This window comes from Triturus cristatus, chromosome 12 (genome assembly GCF_964204655.1).
Source record: "Triturus cristatus chromosome 12, aTriCri1.1, whole genome shotgun sequence".
In the NCBI taxonomy this organism is placed as follows: Eukaryota; Metazoa; Chordata; class Amphibia; order Caudata; family Salamandridae; genus Triturus; species Triturus cristatus.
In genome coordinates, this window is record NC_140595.1 from 488,572,077 (window position 1) to 488,599,924 (window position 27,848).

The 27,848-nt window shown below is 44.9% G+C and overlaps 1 protein-coding gene across 2 annotated transcripts in view; it reads right to left on the bottom strand.

Annotated features, from left to right (window-relative positions):
* Nucleotides 1–27,848, bottom strand: part of LOC146776143 (transcription initiation factor TFIID subunit 4-like) — a 1,156,451-nt gene that overhangs the window by 771,214 nt on the left and 357,389 nt on the right. For both annotated transcript variants that reach the window (XM_085639557.1, XM_085639558.1), the window contains exon 7: nt 22,654–22,911. In XM_085639557.1, coding sequence (XP_085495683.1) covers nt 22,654–22,911 — 258 coding nt within the window. The remainder of the gene's footprint in view (nt 1–22,653; nt 22,912–27,848) is intronic.

Here is a 27,848-nt window from a genome sequence, read left to right on the forward strand (position 1 = left end):
TTGGAGCAGCGTTCCAAAATGTCTAGAGTCCACGGTGGAAGACCAAAATCAGGAGGAACAAGGGCACTCGTGCCATGTGGACAAAAGGAGGAGTCATAACAAGTAAAAGTATGTAGAGCATGTAAATCTACAGTCACACTTACTACAGATGTTATATATTCCTGGAGTGCAGTCAGCTTTTTGCCCTGTATGGGGTGCAGAAAGGCTATGTATCTGTTTTTTCAGGGTGTTTAGTACACCTTTTGCCCCCCACCACATTGAGGTAGCATAACCTAAGCATGCTGAGCGCACTGAACATCACACTGATTACAAATCTCGAGACGCATGGTAAGCTTTTCTATCATGTCTCAACTGTTTTTTGGACCAGAAGGATCCTTTGCACCAGTTTGGTGGATAAACCGTTCATGTCCACCACACTATAGAAGTAATGCTTTGCATGTCAACAGTTCAACCACCACATTAAAGTGATTAAGCAATTGCTACAATTTTACTATTTGTTGGTATACTTGGGACGAAAGGCTGGCAATCTTCAATACAACAGTAAATATGCCTGACAATCTCTAGCATAGTTACATTCAAGATAAACACTATCTCTAGGTAAGCTGATAGGATCATGTCGGTCTCTATAGCCCAGAATATTCAAGTTGGTTCAAACATGTGTTTGCCAGAGATGTATGAACGTTCTACTGGGTCGTGTTTACATAATCCTTGTACAAACGTAACAAAAAGAGTTGCCCCGAGAAAGGACTGATTAAGTACTATGAACGAAATCTGCACTGTGAAGTACAGGGGGTTATTCACACTACGAAAACCTGCGGTGAACTCCTTTGCGCTTAATACATATATCGCCAGCTGCAAGCATCCAGGCCTTAAAAGCATCTCAGCCCTTTTCCCTGACCTAGAGAGATGTTCGTAAGGGAGCCTGTGCAGACTTCAACTGCACAATATGTGGTAAGCGCTGCTGCTGTGGAATGTTCTCTATGGTCCCAACAGTTATGAATAACTCTACAAATAATGTGTTGAACGGACTGTATCGCAACCAACAGTTCATATTTTTAACTAAAGACTGCAATCGATGCTTGCAAGATTGCCCCTGTGGCATTTGCCCTCTCAATTAAGAGCATGCCTCCGGTATATATCTAGTCCACAATAGAATCCCACCTAACTTGTGTTTGAAGGAATCCGGTTGGACTCTCATCCTGTTTGGTCAGTGGGTTTCATTTTGGACATGTGATATTTGTTTGAAGGACTGAACCTGCTCCCTAGCCAGCCTTGACTGACTGCCCGGCCACAGCAGCATTCTGGCCAAAATGTTGACACAAGAGACTTTAAGGGCAGACCACATTTTCACAGACTTGGAGAGAAGCCGAATCACTAGATGCACTGTGAAGCATTACTTCTCTAATTCCCATAGTTGCTAGTAAATTCTACAGTGTGTCAGTAATTCCCATACTTGCTAGTAATTCATGTATTAAGACTCAATGTATTTATGTTGAGGGAAGCATAAAGTACTTTTTCTTAATCTAGTGCAGGTCTTCAAACTTTTGTAAGTTGAGCCCCCCTCCCCTCAATTTTTTTAGCTGTTGGGCCCCCCCCAAATTTCTGGAATCTGATACACTACATAATTGACCGCCGCGCGCATAACCTGGGCCAAATCCAGCAAATAATTTTCAACGTAATAAAGAGTGTTTAGTAAAGTGCAGGTTTGTGAGTGGGTGTGCTGAAATGACAGATTATTACATAGCTCAAACCACCATTTTCCTAGATAAAATGTGCGCAAATGTTTTTTACTAGGATGCTTTGTTTTACACATGACATTGATTGATAACACCACCAACATAAATGTGACGGGTGTGCCTGTTTTTTGCCACAGACGGTCAATCTGTGGATGGATTTTTGCTACTGCCATCCTCAGGTAGTGCTCTAAATCCAGGGGCAGATTTACAAGGAAGTGGCGCAGCGTGGCACAGCAAGCCCTTTGGCTGCGCCACGCTGCGGCACTTCCGAAGCACAGGGATGCAACATATTTACAAGAATATGACCCATCTCTGTGCTTCCCCCTGCGCTGGCGCACAAACTGCAGCCATGCGCTGGCGTAGGCATCTTTGCACCATGGTGCAAGGATGCCTGCGTCGTGGGGAGATTGTTTTTGTGCAGGAAGGAGAACCTTCCTGCACATAAACAATCACTACAGGCATTTCCCTCTTTCAAAGCATGCTGTAGAATGCAGCACGCATTGAAAGAGGGAAAAACGAGGAGAAATGAAAACATTTCTCCTCGTTGCACCTCGCTAAGCCACCTCTAGCATTCAGACGCATTTCCAGATTTACGATTCCTCATAAATCTGGAGATGTGTCTTGTTCCATGGGTGTTGCGTGGGAACACCCACAGCAATACTCATGGAACAACTCTTCAACACAAAGTGCTGCGTTTGAATGGGCCGTATTTACAAGGACGGGAAAAGTCACGCAGGGTGGCTTTTCCCGTCCTTGTAAATATGGAGGTGCCCCCTGCACTACCAGTGACGTACTGGTGGTGCAGGGCGCTTGTAAATCTGCCCCCTAGTCTTTAATACAGCAAGTGCTGAGAACCCAATCTCACATAAATAGGACGAGCTGAAGGCAAGAGAGTTTTGACAGCAGTTTCTCTCAAAGCTGAATATTCTGCAGACATTTTCAGCCAAAACAGGGACTGTAAGGGAGACAGTGTTGTCAGATTTTTCGAGCACTCCCTAGCTCAGAGCTGGTACACGAGAAACAAATCTTCTCTAGAAATCATTAACAACCGTTTTAGGCAGCATTATAATGGGCTAATTGCTCACCAACCTGTTATGGACCCGAAGACAAAGTTGAATGTCCACAGAGAGGGCGTTGAACGAACACCTAATTGAGAATTCCTAAGTAGTACGATAAGTTGCTTGCCTGAAGCAGTTGGGGTTAAGGACACGTCGGGCTTATGTTTAAAAAAAAATAGAACTAATAATAAATGAATGATGGTGTCTATTTTACTTCAGAGCAATGTTGTCTGACAGACTTTGTGGTGGCAGGGACATGTTAAGGACTTTGGGTGCCCTGGGCCAAAACTATTTTGGGGGCCCCTGTTCAGTACAGCTTTGAGTCTAAATGATTTACTTTCAGCTCTGCCATACCCTCTTTAGCCAGGCTACTAACAGTGCACAGGCACTTTGGTTGAAATTCTAAAAGCGTTTACATCTAATATTCACAGATAGTGATGTGTGTTTTCACTGTTGTAACAAAGCAGCAGCCCACTAAAATAAACTTTATGGTTGTTGCTTGAAACCAACACAATCCTCTGCACATAGTAATAGACTCCTTACATCGATCACATTAAAAAGAAATGAAACAAAACGGTATTTACAAGAATCTGTTTAGGAATTATTCCAGGCCATCAGGGCAAAAACAGAGCTGTCTCTATCAAGGGGACCCCTGGAAGGCTGGATTGCAGTGCATGTAAATGAGTCCTTTTGTAATTTAGGACTAGATTCTAGTGAGATGATAATCTGGACAACCAAATTACTTCAAATTGCTTTGTAACGTATTGCCTCCAAAGTCTCCAAGTGTATACTGCCTCCCTGAGCAAATCAGGGAGGCAGTATACAGTATACAGTACAGTACAGTATACAGTGCTTGACTCACTACACTCAAAGTCAAGTGCAAAAGGGTAAACTTGGTGGCCTGCTTTCAGAATTCATAGAGAAGGGCAGGCCAGGCCTCAGAGTTCATGAAGAGTCAGCTATGAAAAAGTCTTCATAGGCAAGGAGACAATGCAAGAGTGTGCTGTGGAAAAAGGCTCTTACAGCCCAAAAGAAAAGACTTTCCTTAGACTGAGCCCTAGTGTACTCAGTATTTATACAAAATATTGAGCTGTAAATATTGGGATACGGAAATATCAGAAACAACTATTGTGATACAAAAAATACCATGATGCAGAAATATTGTTGTCAAGAATATAATTTTTTTCCAGGTAATATCTTTATTAAGAATATCGCTGTTAATATGGTTTTCCATAATATAGTTGTAAAAAATGCTTTTTAATTATTTGAATTTGTTTCAGTTCATATATTAATTGAATGTGTTATTGTTACTATAATAGGTAATAATTGTAAATATAGCTAGCAACTAAGAGATTTATCCTTTTTAATTTAATTGCTCATTGTAATTTATAGTGTCATAGGGTTACTAGGTTTGTAGGGGTTTAGGGTGGGAAGTTAAGTAATAATTAACAATTAATAATTTAATATTAATTATTTAATTAGTAAATTTTGTGATCATAACATTTTTTGTTATATATTAGGTGTGGGCTGCTGAGTTTGTAGGGTTATAGGGTAGGAAATCAAGTAATAATTAACTATTTATTATTCATGATTTAATTGATAAGTATGTACATCATGAAATATGTACATAACTATTGATTTATTTTAGTTATATTTTACCTGAGGGTTGCTAGGTTTTTAGGGGTATATTGTAGAAAGTTAATTTAGTAAAAACTTTCATTGCTTTTTGTTTTTCATATATATTATTTTTGGGGTTAATTACTAATGTTCATATAAAGTGTTTATATTTGTTCGAAAGTACTGGGGTTATTCAAATATGTAATGGGTGTGAGGTGAAGTACTTTGTTTAGTGGGAATAGTAAATCTTACACAAACGAAATCCAATGCTTTTCCTACTGCTGCACAGACTGGAGTTGGAATAATAAATCTTACCCTTCCTCAGTCCGATACTTTCCCTACTGTTAACCTGCTTGGAGTGGAAATACTAAATGTAACGCCTGTGAAGAACTACGCTTTCACTACTGTTGTGTAACCTGGAGTGGGAATAGCATATCTATTATTCAATGCTTTTCTTAATATTGTTTAAATACATCTATTTTTTATTTATATTTGTAACAGATCAATATTTTTATAATATTTTTAGCAAATGTCTTTGGATTCTATAGTTTTTTTATATTTAATTTATCTGTTTATTTAATGTTTCACAACTGATTTGTTAATGATATATATATATATCTCTTCCTTGCGAGGCTCGCTTTTCGCTGCATGTAGTGGCACGTCTTTAATGCAGTGCTAAGCTCCTTGGCTGAGCCAAGCCGTAATTTAAATTCCACAACAATCCTCCCACTCGTAGAGAATAATTGGAGCACACTCACGGGGAGATTTTTTCAGCAAGTTTAATCCTTCACAGGCAATTTTCACGGGCAATCCACAGCAAAAACCAACGCATTTCGGTCTCAATGAGACCTTGGTCACGGTTGTGTTCTAGATTTTACCCGACATACTCATTTTGAAATTAAGTCACATGACTTCCTGTCACAACAAAGCCATTTTTTTTTTTAAAGTAAGAAGAAAAAGTTCTCGCCATTCTGGTACTTGTGGTCCTAATTGACATTAGCATTTTACTGATTTTGCAAAACAACTACTATAGCATACTACCCGTCTAAACATTATTATATTTAGCCCCAAGTATGTTTGCCAGCTGGTGGGCATTATCTCTCTGTTTATCAATTTAGTTGAGAATGTTATTGTTCCCTCCAGTGGGAAGGGTAACTGCGTTTGTTATTCCTCAAGTTTGCCGATTTGAAATCATATAATTAATATAACTAAAGACAAAAATAGTGACATTAAAATTTGGTCTATGACCAAAAAGTTCATGGTCAGCGAAACTAACAAATCCTTAATTTATAAATGTACATAAAGTTCTTCGTCCTGGTTAAGACCATGTGGCATGTATGTTCGTAGTGCCAATATTTGGCGAGATTCCCTTTGACGCAATTTTCTTTCCCTCTCACATGTTGTTGCACAGTTTCAATGCCGTAGAATCTTTACTGTTTCCAGTCGCTGTTATGAACTTGTTCCATATGTTTTGCCACAGAGTTACTAAGGTCCTTTGCTATGGTAGCTCTTACATTCTCCAGAATTCTTTTTTTGAGCTCACAAATTGTGCTCCCAACGTACTTTAGATGGCAAGGGCCGTCTAGAACATAAACCACAAATTGTGTTTTACAGGTTAGTAGCTTCTGTATTTTCCATATCTTTTTGTTTGCCCAAATTATCTCCTTGGTGTTGCATGCAATTTGGCAAACTGTGCAGTTATGGCATTTGATGGAGCCCGTGGTTTCTAGCCCTTGGGATGCTTTGTTCTTCTTTTCTCAGAAATGACTTTTGACTAGAGTGTCTTTGGGATTTTTAGCTCTCCTAAAGGTGATATTCGGATGATCTCCAATAAATGTTGCTACTTCTGGTTCCAAGCTTAGAATTCTCCAATTCTTTTTCAGGATATTTTTTATTTGTTTTGATTCTTGAGATAATGTAGTGATCAGTCGAATTTTATTTGTTTCTGTCACTGGTGGTTTTTCTTTGAGTATCTCATCTCTTGACTTTGATTCTGCCCTATTACAGCACCTTGTTATTGTTTCTTCTTTATATCCTTTTTTTTTTTATTATTTATTTATTTATTTTTGATGAAAAAAATCACACAGGCTTACACTATTACTCGCCTACAACCCAGAGGCCGGCTGTGTCATTACTGATAGGCACTACCCAACACACCTTATCCCACATCCCGGGGGCTGGGCATCACTGTCCTCTTATGCAGTAAGTTGACATCCCTATCAAGAAGTGTAGCCCATCTCGCCATTCCTCATAGTCTGGTCCCTGTTAGGGACTACAAAGTTTTCTGCTTAAATCCACACATAAAACTTATCAAACCCCCCCCCCCCCCCACCCACTCCCGTCGAGGAATCCTGTCAGCTGCTCCCAAGGCCCACCCACACATTCCATGCCTGGCATGCCACGCTCTTTAACAGGCCTACTATATCTAACCAGAACTTTCACAATTGAACAGTGCCAAATGACCATTTGTGGCTTTTTGCTCTCAAACTGTACCCTGAGACGCACGCCCCCCTCTATACAGCAATAGTCGGAGCTCCAACCGACGTCATAGAACTAGTCTCAGTTCGGACCAGCACCCGCCGCCTCCAGGGCCGGTTCTTCTTTTTCCCCAACCCTAGGCTTCTCCCCCGTGCCACCCCTCCTAAGGTATTCAGCATACAGTCCCCAAAAGTGCTTTGGTCTGCTTCTCGGGGGCAACAGTTCGCTAAACGTCTCCGACTGCGTACAGCAATAGAGCACGTCTCGTTTCCACTGCGCCAACGTGGGCAAGGGGCCCCGCATCCAACATATAGCCACCCTGCGCTTGGCGATTAGCATGCCCATGTCTACTAGTCTACGCGCTGCCTTCGGGAGCCCCCTCGAGTGTCCTAGCAGTGCCACCGCCGGATCCAGATTTAATTCCAAGTCCGCTATCTCTCCAATCTGTTGAAATATAGCCTCCCAAAATTTGCCTACGCCGGGGCAATACCACGCCAAATGCATGAAGCCTGCATCCGGGTGTGCACACCTCTCACATGCCGACCCCTCACACAGGCCATATCTGTGCAGCCTTTCCGGCGTGTAATATACTCTGTTTATGAATTTGAAGTGTATAAGTCTATGCTTGCCATGCAGTGAAATACGACGTATACCTGCACAGCAATATGACCACATGGCATCGTCTATCAGTGTGTCCAGGTCCCCCTGCCAGGCCAATCGGGCTTTAGTATATTTCTGGGATCTCTGCGACATCGCTATGCGATATAACTGGGACATCATCCTACGAGGGCTTTTGTGCTTGATTAGATACGATAATTCCAGAACCTCAGGAGGTTCGACCATATCCTCACCTATGTGTTGTCGCCATGCGCCTCTGACCCTATGAAATTGAAATCGCTGTAGCAGAGTGGAGGTCTCCGATGTCGACGCCACGTCTTCCCATGTTTTAGCGATACCGTCCTGAAACAAGTCACCCAGCAAGTGTATTCCTAATCCCCGTAGGGACCGCACAATGCCACTGTCCATGCAAGGGGACAACCACACCGCCCATTCAAGAGGCATGGCCGGAGAGTAAAGCAGCGCCCCCGCAGCCTGCCGAAGCAGCCAGTTCCATGCATGCCGAGTAGCATTTAGGGAATCTAAGACACCAGTTCTACGGTCGGCTGTTTTAAACATGACCGCGGGTAACGGGAGAGGAGCTGCAAACAGCCTCTCGAGTTTTAGGTATGGAATCGCGTCCTCGCCGTGTACCCAGGCATGCGCTTGTGCTCCCTGTGCAATCCTGTAATATAATTCCATATCGGGCGCCCCTAGGCCCCCCATGTGGTATGGTAGCGTCAGGACGCTCCAACTCACACAGGCTTGCTTCCCCGCCCACGCCAGCCGTATCAGAGACTGAGTTAGCCTAGCAAAAAAGGTACGCGGCAGAACTATTGGGATATTGGAGAACAAAAATAAAAATCGAGGCAACACTACCATTTTAGCGATGGATATCCGACCCATAAGCGAAAGGGGGAGGCCAATCCATGTTTCCACGTCTTCCTCCAGTTTAGTAATGGGCCTCCCATAGTTCTCAGTGAAAACTACATCAGAATCCCTGTGCAGTTGGATCCCAAGATATCTGACAGAATCGTCCGACAACTACAGTGGGTACTCCATTTCAAACGGAGAGGTGGACGACGTCAACGGGAATGCAATGGACTTGTTCCAGTTGACCTTTAACCCAGACAGCGCCCCAAACTGCACGACCTCCCGCAGCACTGGCGCCAAGTTACTCTCCGGCTCCCTGACGTAGAGCAAAGTATCGTCTGCATATGTGGAGACCACTATACGATACGATGGAAAGCTAACGCCTCTCAGGCTGTGGTACTCACGCAGGGCCCGCGCCAACGGCTCAGCCACCAAAGCGTATAGTATAGGGGAAAGGGGGCAGCCCTGACGCGTCCCCCTGGAAATCGATATAGCATCCGTAACCAGATCACCCAGTCTAATCCTGGCAGTAGGGCCCTTATACAGCACCCCAATCATTTGCAAAAAGACCAGGCCCAATCCCATTTTGGTCAGGACCTGTCGCATAAAGGGCCACTCCACCGAGTCAAAAGCTTTCTCCATATCAAGGATGACTGCAAGAGACTTTGAGTCTTGTCGAACATGCTGCAATACACCAAACACCGTCCTAAGGTTGTACGTGAGGTTCCTGCCTGGCACAAACCCCGCCTGCTCCGGAGCGACCAGCTCCGTAGTGTGCAGCGCAAGTCGCGTGGCCAACACTTTCGCGAATAATTTAGTGTCGACGTTCAGCAAAGATAGTGGTCAATACGAACTGCACTCCTCCAAATCTTTACCGGGCTTGGGGATGGCTACCAGGATAGCCTCCCTCATGGTGGGAGGCATGTGGCCGGTGACGCACAGATCGTCAAACAGCGTAGATAGATGCGGAAGCAGTAAATCAATAAAGGAGCGGTAGAAAGCCACCGTGAGGCCGTCCGCACCAGGAGCACTATTTGCCTTCATACCCGCCAGCGCCTCAAGGATTTCGTCCCTTTCTATAGGTAGGGCCAAAAATTCCCTGTGCTCATTTGAGTGGAAGGGTAGCTGGATATGATCTAAATAGTCTTGTATGCTGTCGTCCATATTGGCCTGTTGAGATGCATACAAGTTAGCATAATATGATTGAAAGCGCGCGGCAATGTCCGCCTCTTCAGACAGCATTGCCCCATCATCCGATCGTACTTTAGTGACCGCCACCCTGCATCTACGCGCTTTCAGTATATTGGCCAGTACGGAGCCAGCCCTCTCACCTTCACCATACACTCTGGCAGTAGCATACTTCCCGAGATGCATCACTTCCGCATCAGCCGCGTCATGGTATTCCGCCTTCAGCTCTTCTGCAATGACTTCCGACGCATCAGACCGCTGCGCAGACTCTACTTCCAGCAGCCTGCTTTCCAGTGACGCTAACCTCTGCCGGATAGAACGCAGCACCCCAGAATGCTTAGCAATTGCCACCCGTATAATATAAACTTTAAATGTTTCCCACACCGTTTGAAAACTATCCACCGACCCCAAATTGGTATAAAAAAAACTTAGTGATCTCCTCTGCCATTTCGTCTTTAAACAAGGGATCAAGGAGGGAGTATGGGGGAAACCGCCACGCATAAGGAGGTATAGTCCTACCGAGCGCAGCCAACGTAAGCAATATGGGAGAGTGATCCAATAGGATGCGTGACAACACCTGACACGCACGGACCTGCGACATGAGCGACTAAGACGCCAGCCAGTAATCTATACGAGTATGAAGGTTATGATAAGCGGAGTAGTGCGTAAAACCCCCTCCCCAGGATAGAGGACTCTCCACACGTCCGAAAGGGCCATACAAAGCATTTCCCTCCTAATTGTCTTAGCCGACGCTGTCTGCAATCTGATCGGGCCACCCGACTTATCAAGTTCGGGATTCATAACCGTGTTAAAATCCCCCCCACCCATAGCATGTGGGCGGAACCTAAGTCCTTGACTCTTTTTGCAAGTTCCGAGTAAAACTCGGGGCAATCATAGTTAGGTCCGTACACATTAACCAATAATAAATCCAGTTCCTTCCCCTGATACCGTGACAGCACAAACCGGCCCCCACCATCCACATAGAGCAGTTGCGCCTTGCCACCCAACTTAGGGTTAAACCAGGTTAACACCCCCCTGGCATGGGTTGTGAAGCCGGCCGCAAGCGAATTACCCACCAACCCTCTCACGCGCAGCATCTGGCTGCAGCAGGGGAGGTGCGTCTCCTGAAGGAAAGCAATGTCTACATTATGTCGAGTGAGGTAGTGCATCACCTTGCGCAGCTTTCTGTGATCATTTAGACCTCTAACATTCCAGGTCATCACTCTAATAGAGGCGTGCGACCCATTCTTGGCAGTGTTACTAGCCATGGCCATCCCAACTGTGGCCGTTATTGTCTACAACTGTGTGTGTATGTGACGATTACTTTTGTGAGACCCTTGCAGAGCAAACTGACAGTTCGACCCCCTCAACAAAAAATCAAATAGCTGCAACCCTGTCCCCCCCACCTCCCACAGCAGACCCCCCCCCAACTTGGCCTTGCCGCGCCCCATCAAGAGACTACCCTCCCCACCCACCTCCCGTCCCTGAACAACTTAACCCCAGTAAAAGGTGGGCTGCACTGACAGGCAGAGGTCGCTCAGTACGTAATATGTAGCAACTGATCTCTGTAACCGTCTACCTGGTCTCCCATTGCAGCAAACCCATCTCAGCCCTACCGCCCCTGCCAGAGCTCCTCTCCACTCTCCTTCCGACGTCGCCTGCAGCTCACTGCTACACGCACCTCCGCCACACCCAACTTACGCACAGCCTGTTAGTCAAAATAATCGCCTAAAGCAGGAGCACCCTACCCGCCCCCGCGCCCTTAGCTACAGTACTAGCTGAAATTAAAAGGCCATTGTGCATACAATACAACAGAATTACATCAGTCTTTTCTCTCGAGACCACTAAGCGTGCCCAGCGCCCCTAGTTTCTTCCCACCGGACCCACTAAATAGTTCTGCCGCAGAGCTGCATAGTTCGTAACAGTGCTCATCAGACCATCGACTTCAGTCCTGCAGCTCCAGCGTGCTCTCCGTCTCTTCACTCTGCTGTCGCTTCTCCGGACTGCTCCGTCTTTCCCTATGCCAGTCCTTCAGCGCTCTGTGTAGTGCCTTTGGGTCCGTGAAGATGTGTGATGTCCCCTGTCGGTTGACACGTAGCTTAGCCGGATACAACATCGCGTAGTCCAGACCCAGTTTGCGAAGCTGTTTTTTTAGCAGAGACAAACTGCTGTCTCGCCTCTTGCACCTTGGCTGTGAAGTCAGGATAGAGCGAGATTGTCGACCCCTCGTATACCAGCGTCTTTTTCTCTCGCGCCAATCTCAGGGCCGCATCTCTGTCGCGGTAGTTCAATAGTTTCGCTATTATTGGCCGCGGCGGCGCGCCCGGAGGGGGCCTGGGTCCAAGCGATCTATGTGCTCTTTCCACCACAAACACTCCGGAAAACGCCTCCCGGCCGAGCAACTCAACCAACAGCGTCTCCACAAAGCACTCCATTCACCCCATTGAGGTCGACTCCGGAAGGCCCGTGATGCGCAGGTTACATCGTCGGGTACGTGCCTCCAAGTCTTCGGTCTTATCCTGCAGAACCTGCATGAGCCGCCCAAGTTGCTTTTGGTCCGAATTAAGCGCGGACTGTGCCTCTTCAACCTCCCCTAGGCGCTGTTCCGACTGATCAAGTCTCTCCGCATGCTTATCTAGTCGTTCCCCCATACGGTCCATTCTGTCCGATAGCGTGTCAATCTTTGCGCCCAGGGAGTTGATGCCATTCTGCAACCCCCTTTCCATGGAAAGCAGTAATCCACGCAAATCCTGTTCCTCCGCAGGCGGGGCCGTGGCTCCGCCAGCATCGTCCGCCATCGGTGTCTGGGTTTTGGCACGTTTTTGCTCAAACGTCAGCTTCGGTTGGGACTTATCGGTCTTTCCCATGATAGCAGTCGTCTTCGCCTTGCGCTGCGTCTAGCAGCGCAGCCCAGGTCAAGTGGCACCACCTAGCGAGGACAGGAACGGCCCACGCACCCCGCAGCACAATTCCACACGATCCCAGGCCACGGCCAGCAGCCTCAAGCATATGTTGCGTCCTCTGCGGCTCCACCACCTCCACCCCGAGTGTCAGACTTCAGGGCAAGCCCGGCTTCAATTCTGCAGGCCTGCTCCAGCTGGTGCGCTCACGCCACAGCCGGCTCCCTCCGGCTGCGGGGGCCAATGTCAATCACCACCACACGTACCTCCGATCGCCCGCCGCGCGTATCCCTGCAGCGGCTCACACACTGCCGCCAGCCAGACTCGTCCGCTCCGGTCTTTCAGAGCCGCCGCCTTCCGGCTAAGCGCCGCCGTGCAGTCACTACGCTTGTGTGCGACATCCCGCCGCTGCGTGCCTTACCAGTCCACCACTGCCGCAGCCAGCCTTGCGGCGGCCCGCAACTTGTCCAGGCCACCGCCGCTTGTGTCCAAAATGAATGTGTTGTACTTGGCCCAGGAGCGCCCCACGTACCTCAGGCGCGCACCTCTCAGTATGGTACCTGCGCCGGCCACCGCCTTGGCACCAACGTTCGCGCCGCCTCCAGCGACACTCAGGACGGACCAGGCTTTGCCGCCGAGCTCACAGATTGGACTTTTCACTTGCAGGCAAGTAAGAGGCATGTGGTTGAAAGGTCCGGACTAAATTCTTTGTCCCAATGGCTTCAGCGTTGCGTTTATCCAACAGGGCTTGGATACGAGAGCCCTAATCCGGGTGTACATTCGAGAAATTTTAAACAGCTCTCTTCTGAATGAAAAGCTGAGCACCTTTCAGATGCCCAGCAAAGTTTTCGCTCAATCTCTGGCGCATTCACCAGCTTGAAGGTATGGGATCCATATCCATCCATCTGCCGGCGTCCATCCAGTATCACACGTCGGCTCCACGAGTCACCGATCGGGGCAATTCCGGAGGGATCCGCTACATCCACGTAGCTCTGGCTGCCACAACAGCGAGAGAAGGGCTCCCCCCCTCTCTCACCGTACCTCGTTCTTCCCGCCTCCGGATCCCAGACCTGGGGTGCAAGGGGAGCACTACGGGCCAGCCCCTCCCCCTTCTCTCAGGCCGCACGTCGAGCGACGCAGAGGCGCCCGCAGCAAACGCGACGGCCGGGGATTAGAGGCCCAGCGCGTCGCGACTTTCCTCCTGCCGGTTCTCCGCCGCTATGCCACCTTCCGGGCCCGGAACCTCAGCCCAAGGTAGCGCGCCCGATCCGACGCCCGGACCTCCTGGGTAGTGTCTTTTACGGGCAGCAAAGGGCAGGATAGTTGACGGATTGTGGCGCTGCAAGCAGGAGCCCAAGGCTCAGGCAGCCATACTCGATGCGAGCCAAGCTACGCCACTTCTTCTTTATATCCTCTGCATCTGAATCTTTGTATTGTTTGGTCACGATGTTTATACCACTCTTCTTTTTCAGAGCATATCCGCTTGATACGCAAAAATTCCCCGTAGGGGATGTTCTGAATTAATGAGTTTTGATGGAAGCTTTGAGCATGTAACATTGCATTGGTAGCTGTTTTCTTATGATGTAGTGTTGTGTGTATTTTGCCAGCTTTTACATAGATCTCCGTATCTAGAAAGGTTACTAATCCCCGGCTGATTTCATAGGTAAACTGTAGATTTGCCTCTGTGTTGTTCAATATCTCAAAATACTTTTGAAATTCCAATTCCGTGCCGTCCCAGATTATAAAGAGATCGTTGATAAATCTGAACCAACTCACTGTCTTACTTACATGTTCATCATGATCAGAGTGCCAGGCAAGGTGCTGCTCCCACCAGCCCATTGTCAGGCACGCATAGCTTGGACTAAAGGAAAATCCCATGGCTTTACCTTTTGTTTGTAGGCATATTTCTTCTCCAAATAGGAATACATTGTTCGTGAGGCAATTTTCAATCATTTGTATCAACATTTGATTGTGTTTTTCATATTGGATGTTACGTTTGCACAAGAAGTAGTTACAGGCTGTCATTTCTATTTGGTTTTCAATGTTCGTATAGAACAAAATTACGTCCATTGTTATCAATTTGTAGGAACTTTGCCATGGAATATCTTGTAAATGTTTTAATAAATCGCTTGTGTCTTTAATATACAATGTCAAGTTTTGAACGAATGGCAATAGAAAGAAATCTACATAGTTTGCTGCCGGTTCCAATAATGAGCCATTTGCTGCAATTATTGGTCGCCGTGGTGGTTTTGTGGTATATTTATGAATTTTAGGCAAGAAGTAGATTGTTGCCGTGATTGGGGATTCCGTTCTGAGATATTTAACCTCATCCTCATCTAGTAGATTCATGTTCTGCCATTTGCTGAGCTGTTCATCCCAGTTTTTTTTTAATTCCATTGTAGGGTTCTTTTTCAGCCGGGCGGGCACCGCCATCCATATTATGATGTGTGCAGTGTAAGGCCTTTCCATGGCGGCGATGCTGCCATGGAAAGGCTGGCGGTGATTCGCTTTGGGGGCTCGTTGCGGGCCCCCGGGGGGTGTGGGGGGGTGCACTTGGGGGGTACCCATAGTACCCCCCTCCATTTCCATGCACAAGGTGGCAGGCACCGCACGGTGCCGGCCACGTTGTGCATGGAAATGCACAACATGCCAATTTGACATTGCGGCGGGTGCTGCTGTTAGCAGCACCAGCCGCAATGTTACACTGCGGAATGCGTCCGCCAGGGTGGCGGTAGCATCCTGACTCGCGGTGCGGGACCGCTGCATGTCTGGGAGCCGGTCCTAAAACCACTGGGATGCCATCCTAATAGACGTCTAAGTTATGTTAAAAGAGGTATGGAAAACTTGGCGCAAATGGTGCTGGTCTAACCTCTACACAAAACTGGCAAAGCTGCTAGGTGGTAAACTATAGAGAAATGTGAACCTTTATATTCTAATTTCTTGAACTCACTGGCCGGAAAAAGGGTTTCAAAAGGAAGCTGAAGGGGTTGGGTTATTTAACACTTTCACTCCAGGAAAATCCCATCCATAAAGATTGAAAATTTGAAGGAACACGGGAGGTGCAAAAGTCATACAAAACGTATCTACTGTCCGAGGGTGAGTAGAGGATAGCGAGGAATATAAAACACAGCATGGAAGGAAGGTCACGGGTGGGGAACACTGCACCTAAGAAGCACAGAGACTGACCTTTGCAATGCAAAGATGTTAGTGTCCTCCAGTCTTACAGTTAGAAATTTTACCAGTACGAAGAAGGGTGATTAGGTTGACTGCTACATTGAAAATAGAATTCAGAGCCATACTAGTGACATTTATTTTTTTAATTATGAATGAAACCTGTATTGGGATAGTTGAACTACTGGCCATACTACTATGCTAGGCAGCAAAACATTACTTTCAATAACATCACCTCATCCACTCAAGTGTGAACAGCAATTTTGCTCATAGAACATCCGAGGCCTAAACAATTTAAGACCAACTCCAATGTGATGGAGGAAATTAGTAAAAAGGACATAGTCTGTTTGCAAGAAAGTTGGCAGCCACACCATGGCAAAACTTCCTCGAATTATTTACAGCAGTCAAAGAGGGTAATTCTTCTGGAGGAGTCTCAATTTTGATAAATAAATCCCTGGAGCTTGAGGTAAAGGAGCTTGCAAGTGGCTTGGGTTCGTTCATATATCTTCGTGACAGCAAAGGCTGCAAACAAACTACACAGTAGGAAGGCACCTTCAATTGACATCTGATGCATTTACATTAACCCCAAAAAGCCCAATTAAAAAACAGCAACAGGAGAAATTTTAAAAACCAGTAGAATCTTCAGGTAACAACATCATACAACCATGTGGGTAATGGCAGGGATTTCAATATGGACTCGCCATATGGAAACATGAGGAAGACATCTCCTGGCATATCCCAGAGACTGTCTTAGCAAGAATCAACAAGGACAAATTCGGGAAAAAAATTGCCACCACCCTTAAATTCACTGGGTCTCAGAACCCTTAATGGCAGAGGTGCCCTTGATCAACCTCCATCTTGCACGCATATTACAAGCTTGAGCACCTCCTTAATTGATTACATTTGGGTATCCACACAGAATTATCTTCATGGTAGTAATTTTCAAGTTCTGAGCAGTCTGACCGGTGATCATGAAAGGCTAATCTACACTCTGTCCAGGACAACTACTAAACTCCCACAAACACAAACAATTGGCAACAAAGAGGGCTTATGTGGACATCGAAGAATAAAATGGTTTACAGCTCCATGAACCTTAAAAATGGAAGAACTGATGAAAGCCCCAAGGTTAGGGGAGCAGTCATCGTCACTCTTGCACTGGGCCTGGTTCTTGGAACAGCTACTCAACAAGTTCACCGGCAAGGAGAGTTAAGGGTAGCAGGCAAGCAAAAACTCGTACGCCGGAGCGGAGAGCAATACAACAAAAATGGAATAAAATCTGATAATTCACAACAACAGCCTCTTCCCCCTCAAGTGTGGAAATGATTCAGAATGTGAATAAGTCATACCGAGCTAAAGTATGGGAACTTGCCAGACAAAATGAAGATTCACTTTGGATTGAACTATATTAGGTCTAGAAAACAAAAAACATTTTGGAGACTGGTCAAGAAACGATCAAATGGAAATATCACAAGGGTCACTCCTTCAAGCTCAGCATCCAAGTGATGTAATGTAAAAGGCATTCCTATAGCGCTCTTTTACTCCAAGGGGTGTCCTGGCGCTCTGCACCTCGATAATGGACTTCAAGAGATAACCACTAATCCTGCTAAAAAAAGCCATTTTTTTGTTTCTTCATAAACTGGAAGGTAACTGAAATACTCCGTAACTCCAAAGGGAGTTTGTTCCATGTTGAAGGTCTTAAGAATTAAAAGGACCTTCCACCCTATTCTGGAACGCCGAATCCTTGGGATTTTGGCCAGAGAGAGGTTGGATGAAATCAGACGCCTGAATGGAGCAAAGAAGGAAAACTTTGCTCTGAGGTACAGAGTGCCAGACTAATGGAGCGCCCTGCGAACCAGGAGAAAGGTCTTGAAAAGGATCCTATTCCTAATAGGAAACCAGTGCAGCTCCCTAAAATAAGGGGACACAAGTTCTCAGTAGCAGTCCTAGAAGAGTACGGGCTGCTGCATTTTGGACCAACTGCAGCTTAATAATCAAGTAATCAGACAGGCAAAAATACAGTGCATTGCCGAAGTCAAGTATAGATGTTATTAAGGCCTGTATTGCCAGTTTCCAAGCAGAAAAAGGAAGAAAATGCAGGAACTTCCTGAGCACACGTAACAGACCAAAACAGGTCCCTAGCACTGCATTAACCTGAGACAGAAAAGAGAGCTCACCATCAAACTTAATGCCTAGATTTTTGACAGAGCTAGTGTGGCATAGTGGAGGAGGAGCATCCACTGGCCAAAAAGACTAAGGGTTCTTCTACTCTTACATCAAAAAAGAGTAGCTCTGTCTTTCCAGCATTACATTTAAGCTGGTGGTAAGTCAGCCATTCAAAAACTACGGTCAGACATGTTCTGATTTTTTTTGCCAGGGAACACTTCATCTCTGCCCCAGGAAGAAAGTAACTGTGTGTCATCAGAATAAGAGAATATTTTTTCTCCCAGGGCCTCTGCCAAGAACGCAAGAGAAGTGAGTTATATATTGATTAAAGTAGGGCTCAAGGCTGAACCCTGTGGCACTCTCACTTGCAGTTCACAAGACCCAGACGAAATAGTGGGCACCAGACCTTTGGCCTCTTCCCTCCAGGAACAAAGCCATCCATTCCTACGCAAGCCCCCTGCTTCCAATGGCTTTGAGACAGGCCAGGATTGTGGAGGTGGGTACCGTGTTAAAGGCTGCTGACAGATCAAGCATAATCAGCACAGCCCTGCCCCGAAATCTAAGGTACCCCTGATGTAGTCGGCCACCTCCATTAGCGCCGTCTTCGCAATACAACTGGGGCAGAAACCAGATTAGCTTGGATGCAATAAGTTTGTGAATGGACAGAATACATTTCCAACTTGTGTAATACCTTGGAGGAGGGTTCTGGCATTGCTCCACCGCAGACTGATACATATGGCCAATTTCATGGAAATCTTGAGCAACTGGGTGAAGACATCGCCAGTAAAGAGAAGATCATTTGACTTCTGACGCCTTTTCAAGCAGTCATGGCCCGGGACCAAATGGTCTCCCCACCGAACCAAATGATGTGCCAAACAGTTGGAGGGGCTCCATAGTTACTCCAATTCACAAAAAATGTGCAAATGATCAACCATCTAACTTCAGGTTAATTGTCCTCCTTGACATTGATGGGAGATGCTTTGCACAAATCTGAGCTAGAGAAATGGGCCAATTCAAAGCCCTTAATCCCCATCTCTAAATCGGGCTTCATACACAGCTACAGTACGGAGGACAATTTGATCATTCTTTCCTCCCTGATAAAGGCCGCATACATCAATGACGCCCTTCCTCTGTACGTAGCATCCATAGATTTCACCACTGCTTTCAACAAAGTAAAACAGACAGACCCGTAACAGAAGTTGCACAACTGGAGCATTCCGGAAAATCTATTGACAGCCATTAGAAACCTTTACACCAGGACTTGGGTGAGAGTGAAAATATCGGCAAACAGAGTCCCAAGATCTGGACCAACATTGGTGTAAAACATGGATGCATCTTAGCCCCACTTATGTTTAATTTTTACTCTGTAGATATAATTGATGCACTAGCTGGCACCCATACACATTGCCCTCCAGTATGCAGATGACTTGTTATTATTTGACCACACTGCAGTGGGGCTTCAATGATCCTTGGACGCACTTGCACTGTATTACAAGGGAAATAAATTATCAGTCAATCATTCCAAAACTAAAATAATGGTCTGTGGAGCCAGAATCACCAGGACTTCCAACAAATTCTAATTTGTCATGAATGATGTACATTTGGAACAATTATCAAGCTTAAAGTACTTGGGGATTCATTTACACCAGCGTGGCTTGCACTTAACACAGCTAGCCAGCCTGAAATAAATCTCTATCAATGATAATGAGCTTCAAAAAACTGGCAAAAAAGATGTGTGGCATTTGTAAAGTAATTGATGCCAAGTTTATGCCAACTTTAACCTATGGCTCACTGAAATTTAAAGACCATATCACCACATGGCACATGTTGCATCTTTCGATAGCCACTCCGTCGTCTCAAATGCAACTGGAATTTGGACTATGCAAACAATCAGTCAGGTTGAAAACTCGTTTTTTGGGCTACTATGCCAAACTCAAGGTGGCCTCTAAAGGATCCCTCAAAGAATTGGTAAGGCTAAGCATTTAGGATCGCAAGCTCCAATCAGAATCCTACATAAGGAATTCAATTAAACTTTTGGATGCACAGAGCATCATTAAACACAACTTTCCCCCAAAGTTAACTCGCAAAATTCTAGCCACAAAACGCAAAAATAAAATCGGGTCGAAGAGGACAGGCAAGAGCTAGCGTGAATACCTATGCAGAACCCGATGTTCTACTCTATCAAGACCAGGGAAAAGTCTCGTACCTCTCCAGCCCTATGAAACTGGTCTTCAAAACAGAACGTATGAGGCACAGATGTGGACTGATACCTTTAAAAGCATATACATTTGGGTGCCTAAAAAGGCTTTTCCGACAATAACTGTGGACAGTGCAACTTTAAGCAGGAACCACTGCTGCACGTTATTTGTTTTTGCCTTTGTTTAAAAAGTCTAAGGTGCTACTGGTTAAAGCCAATGTTTCGACATTAGGGCATAAATCAATGTAACAAGGCTAATAATCTTAGCGGAGGAGGGACATATGCGCAGCACTAGGAGGGATGCCAAGCTCCCGGAAGTATTGCAGGCGTGGGGGCTAATGGTCCAGGAGATAGGGAGGAGCTCCCCGAATTCGACACAGACAGTGGTGTCAGATGTTAGTCATATGGGGATTGAATCCCCCGGGCAGGGGGAGAGACGGGAGGAGGGGGGGGGGGCGGCGGGGGGGGGGGGGGGGATGTTCAGTTACAAGTTCGTATGATTGTTATTAACCTCTTCTGTGCCCATGACGAGATAGTCTCGTCATGAAACCCACCCACTAGGGAAGCGCCAGGCACAGGAGGGGGAAAAGGCCTGGCACCCAAGGGGTTAACAGTGTTCATGCTTATTGCTGGTTTGGTGCACACTTCAAAGACAACCTCAATTGGACTAACTGTTGCTGGACAGAGACTGTGAGGCTTCTTATTCGGAATAGTTTGAAAAATAGTACTGTTTTACTATGTGCAGTGAACCTCAAAACTGCAATAAAGAAATTAATTAAAAAAATAAAAATAAAAAACCAAGGCTAATAATATATGTTTTAGTGCAGTAGATGCACAGCTCTCAGCAAGGTGTGTGAAATTTCTCACAGTTATTGAATTCGAGCCCAGAGGGCAGCCAAAGTGGCAGCCTGGTTGTCTCCACTAAACTGAAGCCTAAGGACAGCGGTCGCTGCACCCTTTTGTCGCCAACTGCACCAGAACAGCGCACTGTACCATTGGGCGCTTTAAGCCCAACGAGACTGAACTGTACACTTTAATCTCCAGCCTATAGCCTTATTTCTACATACTGTTTATGACTAGTGGAGAGTAGGCATGGCAGGCCTTTTATTTGCACCAAAGCACTTTACAAATCGGATGGGAAGCCTCCTGTCCCTGAAACCTCATCTGAATTAATTTGTGTACCAATCAATACAAATATATGCTCTTTCCGGTTGGCCAGAACCAGTGTAGATTCGCTAGGATTTGTGACGCTGTAATATGCACTTTATTATTCTGAATTACTTTTGAAGTCCAACAAAAGACCGCAGTGCACTTTATTCACTCAGTTGTTACTATCGGACTCTTAAAGCCTGATGTGATTGCATTATGCACTTTATTCACTGGACTGTAGTCTTATTGCCACATCTTGGCTAGGAACGTTTGAAACTAGGTGTGTCTGGCCCAACTACTGTAAAAGCACTTTATAAATTTGCTTGGAATCCGTCTGTCTTCTGAAATTCAGGCACCAATTGCTTTAGGAATTGGTTATTTTAGTTCTGCCAGGAGGACTAGGGCAAGACAGACCGGATAGGCCCTTCAATACTGCAAAATGTACTCTTTGTTAACTTGGCTTGCTTTAAACTCCAATGTAACTGCACTGTGCATTTTATAGTTGTTTCATTCTGGTCAGGACCAGTGTGAGCCCGGGGTGCCCTTTGTTCTTGCTAAATATATTTTTCAAATCTGATGAGAATCCCCTTGGCTTTTGTAGCCTGAAGAAATCGCCCAGGCCATTTTATTAGCAGTACACACAGAGTCACCTCCGCAGCATGTGCCTGGTAGGCTCACTGAAATTGTAAAATGCACTTTATGATCTGGGATGGAGCCTACCTGGCTATTGTGTAACACATTTCAATAGTTGGCCTACTCTTCTCTCCTCAGGCTGGTGGAGACCATCCACATATCCTAAAACCTCTGCAGGATCCTGCACACTCTCTACCGCACTTTATGACCTTGATTCTATACAGCATGTATGTTATTCACTGTCTAGCTTTTCAAGACATCCGGATTGGATCCCTGTCCTTAGATTAAAGGTTTGTTAAAGGTGCATGTGCATTAATAGCGCCATGGTGCCATTTGTCAAATTTTCTAAAATCTCAATTAAGTAATCTCGTCGTACCTTGCACCTATTTTAAAACACATTGTATTTTATTCTTCAGACTGAATGCTGTCAAGGAATTGTGTGGGCAGAACATTGCTTAGTTTCTGAAAGTTTACCGATTACACCATGATTTTATTACCGATTGGAAAAGATGCAATGACCAAGCACTTTTATGACGTACTGAATTGATAGAATTATGCTTTTTCAATTGATCAATAGTGACATCACTGACTCTGTTCCGTTTAAATCAATTTTTTATTGTTTCGCTAATTGTTATGGTTTGAAAAAACGAGAAACAAAACTTACCAAACTGGCCTATGACAATTGGTTCTGTAACTATGCGAGCGAAATTTTAGGCTGATAAAAACTTCGTTTGGTCTTACACAAATGTGGTACTCCAAAGTAAGCAAATAATAGGACATGACATACAAACTATTTATAAGGTAAAAATTAAACAGATATACAAACGATTAAAATGATAAGTAATTTTACTTTCACACATTCAGCTTACTATTTTTCACATTGGTGTACATACCATTTCAGAGCTGTGGCTTGCTGTAGCTTTATTGACCTGAGAAAGATGTGCTGTGTTTGATCCAGTGATGGTGCAAACGTTGTTAGAGTGGTTTAATCCTATTGTTTGATTCGTGCCAACTGTAGACATCTGTCCAGAGTTAGACTGAGGAAGTGCTTGTAAAGATTTGGCTTGCTGCATTGACTGCTGAGATTGTTGCGCTTGCACAACGGACTGTTGACTGTTCAGTAAAGACTGCCTCAATGCCGGCAGGCTTTTCTACAAGAAAACAAACTGTATTAACTATTTTACACATTTCACAGAGTACAAGGACACTAAAAATCAATGCACTCTGCAATCCCATAAAAAAAAAATATATATATATATCTACACACACACACACACACACACACATTTAAAAAGCATTCAAGCTGATACTTGTTCGGCAATTCCCCATGGTGAACTGACTCACGCTTTCATTAGGGGGAGAATAGCAACGCTTTGGTGTCATTTTGAACTTTGTCAGCAGAGATTCTGAATGATAAGATGATGGCACTAGACCTCTGACATCACAGACTTCTAGATCTAGCCAGGATCTTTCTGATAACCGTTTTCTATAAAACTTAACAATGACAGCCAGTAGAGCTCTGAGCTTTGCTCTGACATACCCCAGTTATGCCCACCCTAGTATAAAGTCAAACTCTGAATCTGTTGCCTTCAGCTAGAGCTGCCGAAACAGGACATCGAAGGAGGAAAACACATTAAATAAAGATCCAATTTCACAAACTTTCACCCCTGAATTATCAGCACTATATTCCTGCCTGCACATTACACATTAACGTGATCAAAAAGCTGTTAGAGATGGGCTGCATGTTTAGGTACCACAAGCGTTAGGAGTATACGCTGGTGCAGCTTTCCTGCAATCACATTTTCAAGTACAAACAAGTCACACATTGTTAACATTCAAAGATCCTATTATAAAATTCTGAAATCCATGTCCTGCAGACGTGAACATGATCCCTAGAGGGACACTATAATAACTTCACTGACAGAACACATCCCTGTTTAAGATTCCTGATCCAGCAGTTATGTAGAGGTAATGAAGTGCTTGGGTTTTTAGATGCTTCAACACTTTGAAAAGAGACCTTTGCTACCTGTCTTAGGGATCGTACGGACTGGGTAATGGATTAGTGCTCAATCAGATGTCAGATTTTTCAATCAAATGGCTGGCACATGGTGTAACACCATGCGACTCCTTGTTAGCACTTGCTGCCAAATGGCTCATAGATTTTAGGGGATGAAAAGAAGGCCTTACACGAATGGCAGATACACTCCTCTTTCTCCCAGCACTGAAGGAGTTTGCATCTCTGGTGATGCAGCTTGCCCATCCCTGGTGGACTTTGCAATTCGGGCAATCAAACTGGTCTCATCACTCTAGCAAACCCAACTTAGTTTAAAGTACCCCATTCAACCTTTTGGATATATAGATAATTTTTTTATTGCTTTAAGTTATTTAAAACCATCAGTATTTAAAAAAAAAAACATTCTTCTTAAAAACAATAAAACAGCGCAAAAACATAATATAGTTTATTCAATTCCTACATTTAGCATCCTATAACAGCCATGATCAACCAGCCAATCATACTGCAACCCAATGAACTCAATTACAAGCATGATCCTCTAAAGTGCAGGGTGCAATGTTATACAACAAAGTGGTTACGGCACGCTTCAAGCCCCGGGTGATAGGGGCTGGGTGCTGTGCTGCGCTCAAATAAAAGTCAGGTGGAACTATCTACAATGGACCAGGGAGATAAAAAAGGTTAAAAACATGTTCTGGAGCCCTAACAGATTGAATGTCATACCTCAGAGGTAACCCGCATGCATTTGGGAAATCCAGTGAAATGAGGTGGAGACAGCAACTAAAATTCTACACAAGAGGTTTACTCAACTTGAGGGGCCAAAGAAATTCTTTTTTAGCCAGCTAATGACTTGTAGGCTCAAGGCTTCTGTAGAGGACATATGGTCAATGAACAGATTGTTTGTTGGTAAAGTGTGTCATGCAATAAGAAGGGGCTGCCGTCTCTGCAGCGCATCCCTTAACTGAAGTTACATTTTGACTGTAGATTGAGTAAAGGGTCACTGCAACCAGCTTGGCAAAATTCATTGTGGCTGTGCTCTACTGGCCAGATTCTTTTGAGATACAGGACGGTCAAGCCGACTGAACTTAAGAAAGTGACAGGTGCAATAAAATTTAGCGGGCATCACTGTCGCCGTGCCAGAAACTGGAATGAAAAGTTTATGATTTAAATTAAATACAGTGCTGCTGCAGTGTCGTGGGAGGGTTAATTTTAGCTTTGCTCTGAGTGTCTGTTTTTAGAGGTGAAGAGCCGGAGATCAAAGAGAGGTTAAACTAGAATGGGTCTGCCTGGACAACAGGTAAACCCATTGCGTGCCTCAACTACTTGCCAAAGATGTAGAAACTTCAAAGTTAAAAAGAAGGGTCTAAAAGTTCCCTGGCTTAACGGCTCTCCAGTGGTAGAGTCAGTGCTTCTCCAAGGAATTTCACACATCTTACTGAAACCTGCACATCCACACCACTCAGGCATTTGGTGATAGTCATTTTACATTGTCTTATGCAGAGTTTGAGGAGCAACGGTTTCAGCCAATAGGATCTTAAATTCTTAATCGCTGGATGAGTCAGACTTTCCTTCTTGTTATTACATAATCAACAGTTGTGTCCCATTGATCCGGTTAAACAACCAAATTTGCGGCCTTTTAGAGGAACTGAACCACATCTCAGTCTCAAGAAATCTTTTTTAACAGTCCATTTCATGGGGCTGGCTGGATATGATGTTTTCCCTGGATCTCGATACAGCGTCTCACATACACTGGTGTGGGCTTTCCGAGAAAGTATGTTAGTCCTCAATTTTAGATTGTATCTTTACAGTTTTAACCAACAATTTTGCCGTAAGCTTCAGGGTTAAATTTTTTTTAAAGATATTCGGTGCATCAAGAGATACCATTGGCTACCTCAGGTAGGGTTACCACATGAATGTTTTTATCTTGGACACCTCGCCCTACGAATTCTTTCAGAGACCCTGAGGATGCAGCCACCAACTTCATATAGTATCTCAAAAACCGGGTCTTCAAAATATTAGATTGTTTATAGAGACCAACTTCCGGCCGCATCTGTGATGGTGGTGCAGCGTCTGGAAGATTGAATAGACATCTATAACATCATGTTTTTGCTTTGTCCAGCCAGGAAGAGAAGTGATCTTTAAAAATCAACGTGCCATACGTGAGCATTGGCATGAATTTGACGTTCATTGCTACACATATTTCTATTAAACCAGGAAAGCTCATCCTAGAGGCCAGTTTTTTAAAGCTCATTGCCACTGACAGAGCAGAATCCTTTAGACTGGACAGATGTGTGACATGGAAACCATGCTGGTTAAAGTAGATGCCCAGATATTTAAGGCTTGCCACTTGTTCCAGAACTACCGTGTTCGTCGAGAAATTGAATCTGGCAACATATTTGTTTCTGACTCCACAAGCAATGATTTTTGTTTTGACACAATTAATTTCTAGATTATCTGCACAATTTAGGGCATCAGTGTACTGAAGGCACTGTATGTCGGAGCCGGCAAATTTAGGTAACTGGGTAATGGATTAGCGCTCAATCAGACGTCAAATTGTATAATGAAATAGCTAGTACATGGAGTACCACCATGCAACTCATGCTAGCACTTGCTGCCAAATTGCTCTTAAGATTCTAGGAGATGCAAAAAGAGACTTCTACGAATGACAGATGCACTCACATCTTTCTCACAGCACTGGAGGAGTTTGCATCCATGGTGATGTAGCATGCTAATCCCTGGTGTACTTTGCAATTCAGGCAATCAAACTAGTCTCATCACTCCAGCAAGCCTCACTTGGTTTAAAGTACCCCATTCAACCCTTTTGGAGACCAACTTTGTCTAGTGCTACAATAATCACAACTTAGATGGAGCAGTTTTCCTCTTTGTAAAGGGATCTGGAAACTTAGGGACATTGAATGCTGGAAAACAGTCTGCATCTAAATAGCAGGGAAAACAAAACATTAGTGGTTGGATTTTGCTATAAGCCCCAGATTTTTGAGGAGCCAATGATTATCAGTAATAAAGAATTTGGGTGTACTCAATTACACACAACATCCACAAGTATGTTCAGAATGGGTTTGTATTTAAATCTTGAGTTTTTTTTTCTCCAATTAGGGACAATTAAGATATTGCCATTTGCATCTGTAAATAACCATGACTTGATAAGCGTATTAATTAATAGAAAGTTTGATCACCAAAACACTTCATGGAGCCTTGCCATCCTCAGAGACCCCTCACCTTAACACCCACACACTGCCATTGTAGGCTGCGTGTTTTGGTGCAGACCAAACTGAAGAGTTGACATGGCACACATCCTTGCATGCCATGCCCACCAACCCTGCCTGTGGCATGGGTACGACACCCCTCTAGCAGGCCTCACAGCCCTAAGGCAGAGTACACCATACCACAGGTGAGGGCATAGCTTCATGAGCAATGTGCACCTACAGTGTCTGTGCCATTCACAGAAATTTGTAGTGCAGTGAAGCCCTTTTGAGTACATGGCTGTGAGTTTGTCAACACAAACTCCACAGCTCCATGATGGCTTTACTGAAGACAGACGTTTGATATCAAATTTCTCAGCATATTAAACCTACACTTATGCCAGTGATAGAATTATTATAAAATACATTCAGAGGGTATCTTAGAGATGCCCCCTGAAATCTACCAACTTCTAGTGTATTGGCTGACTGGTCCCTGCCAGCCAGCTACCATCATACAGGTTTCTGACCTCAAGTGGCGAGAGCCTTTGTGCTCTCTGAGGTCATAAACAAAGCCAGCTCTGGGTGAAGGTGGTTCAACTTCCCCCTAGCAGGAACAGCAGGACTTGGCAGTGAGCCTCAAAGGCTCTCACCTTGTGTTATGCTGATTTGGGCAGTTCCAACTAGTGGAGATGCCTGCCCCCCTGTCTTAACCCCACTTTTGGCAGTAGGACAGGCGAGAAAATTAGTAATCAACTTGGCATACCCATAGCGTCGCCAGGAGCTGAGGTGAACCCCTCTCCTGGTAATTCTCCATCTTGCTTTGTAGAATTAGGCCAATAGGAACAGGGATGTACCCCTCTCCCCAAAGGGAAGAGGC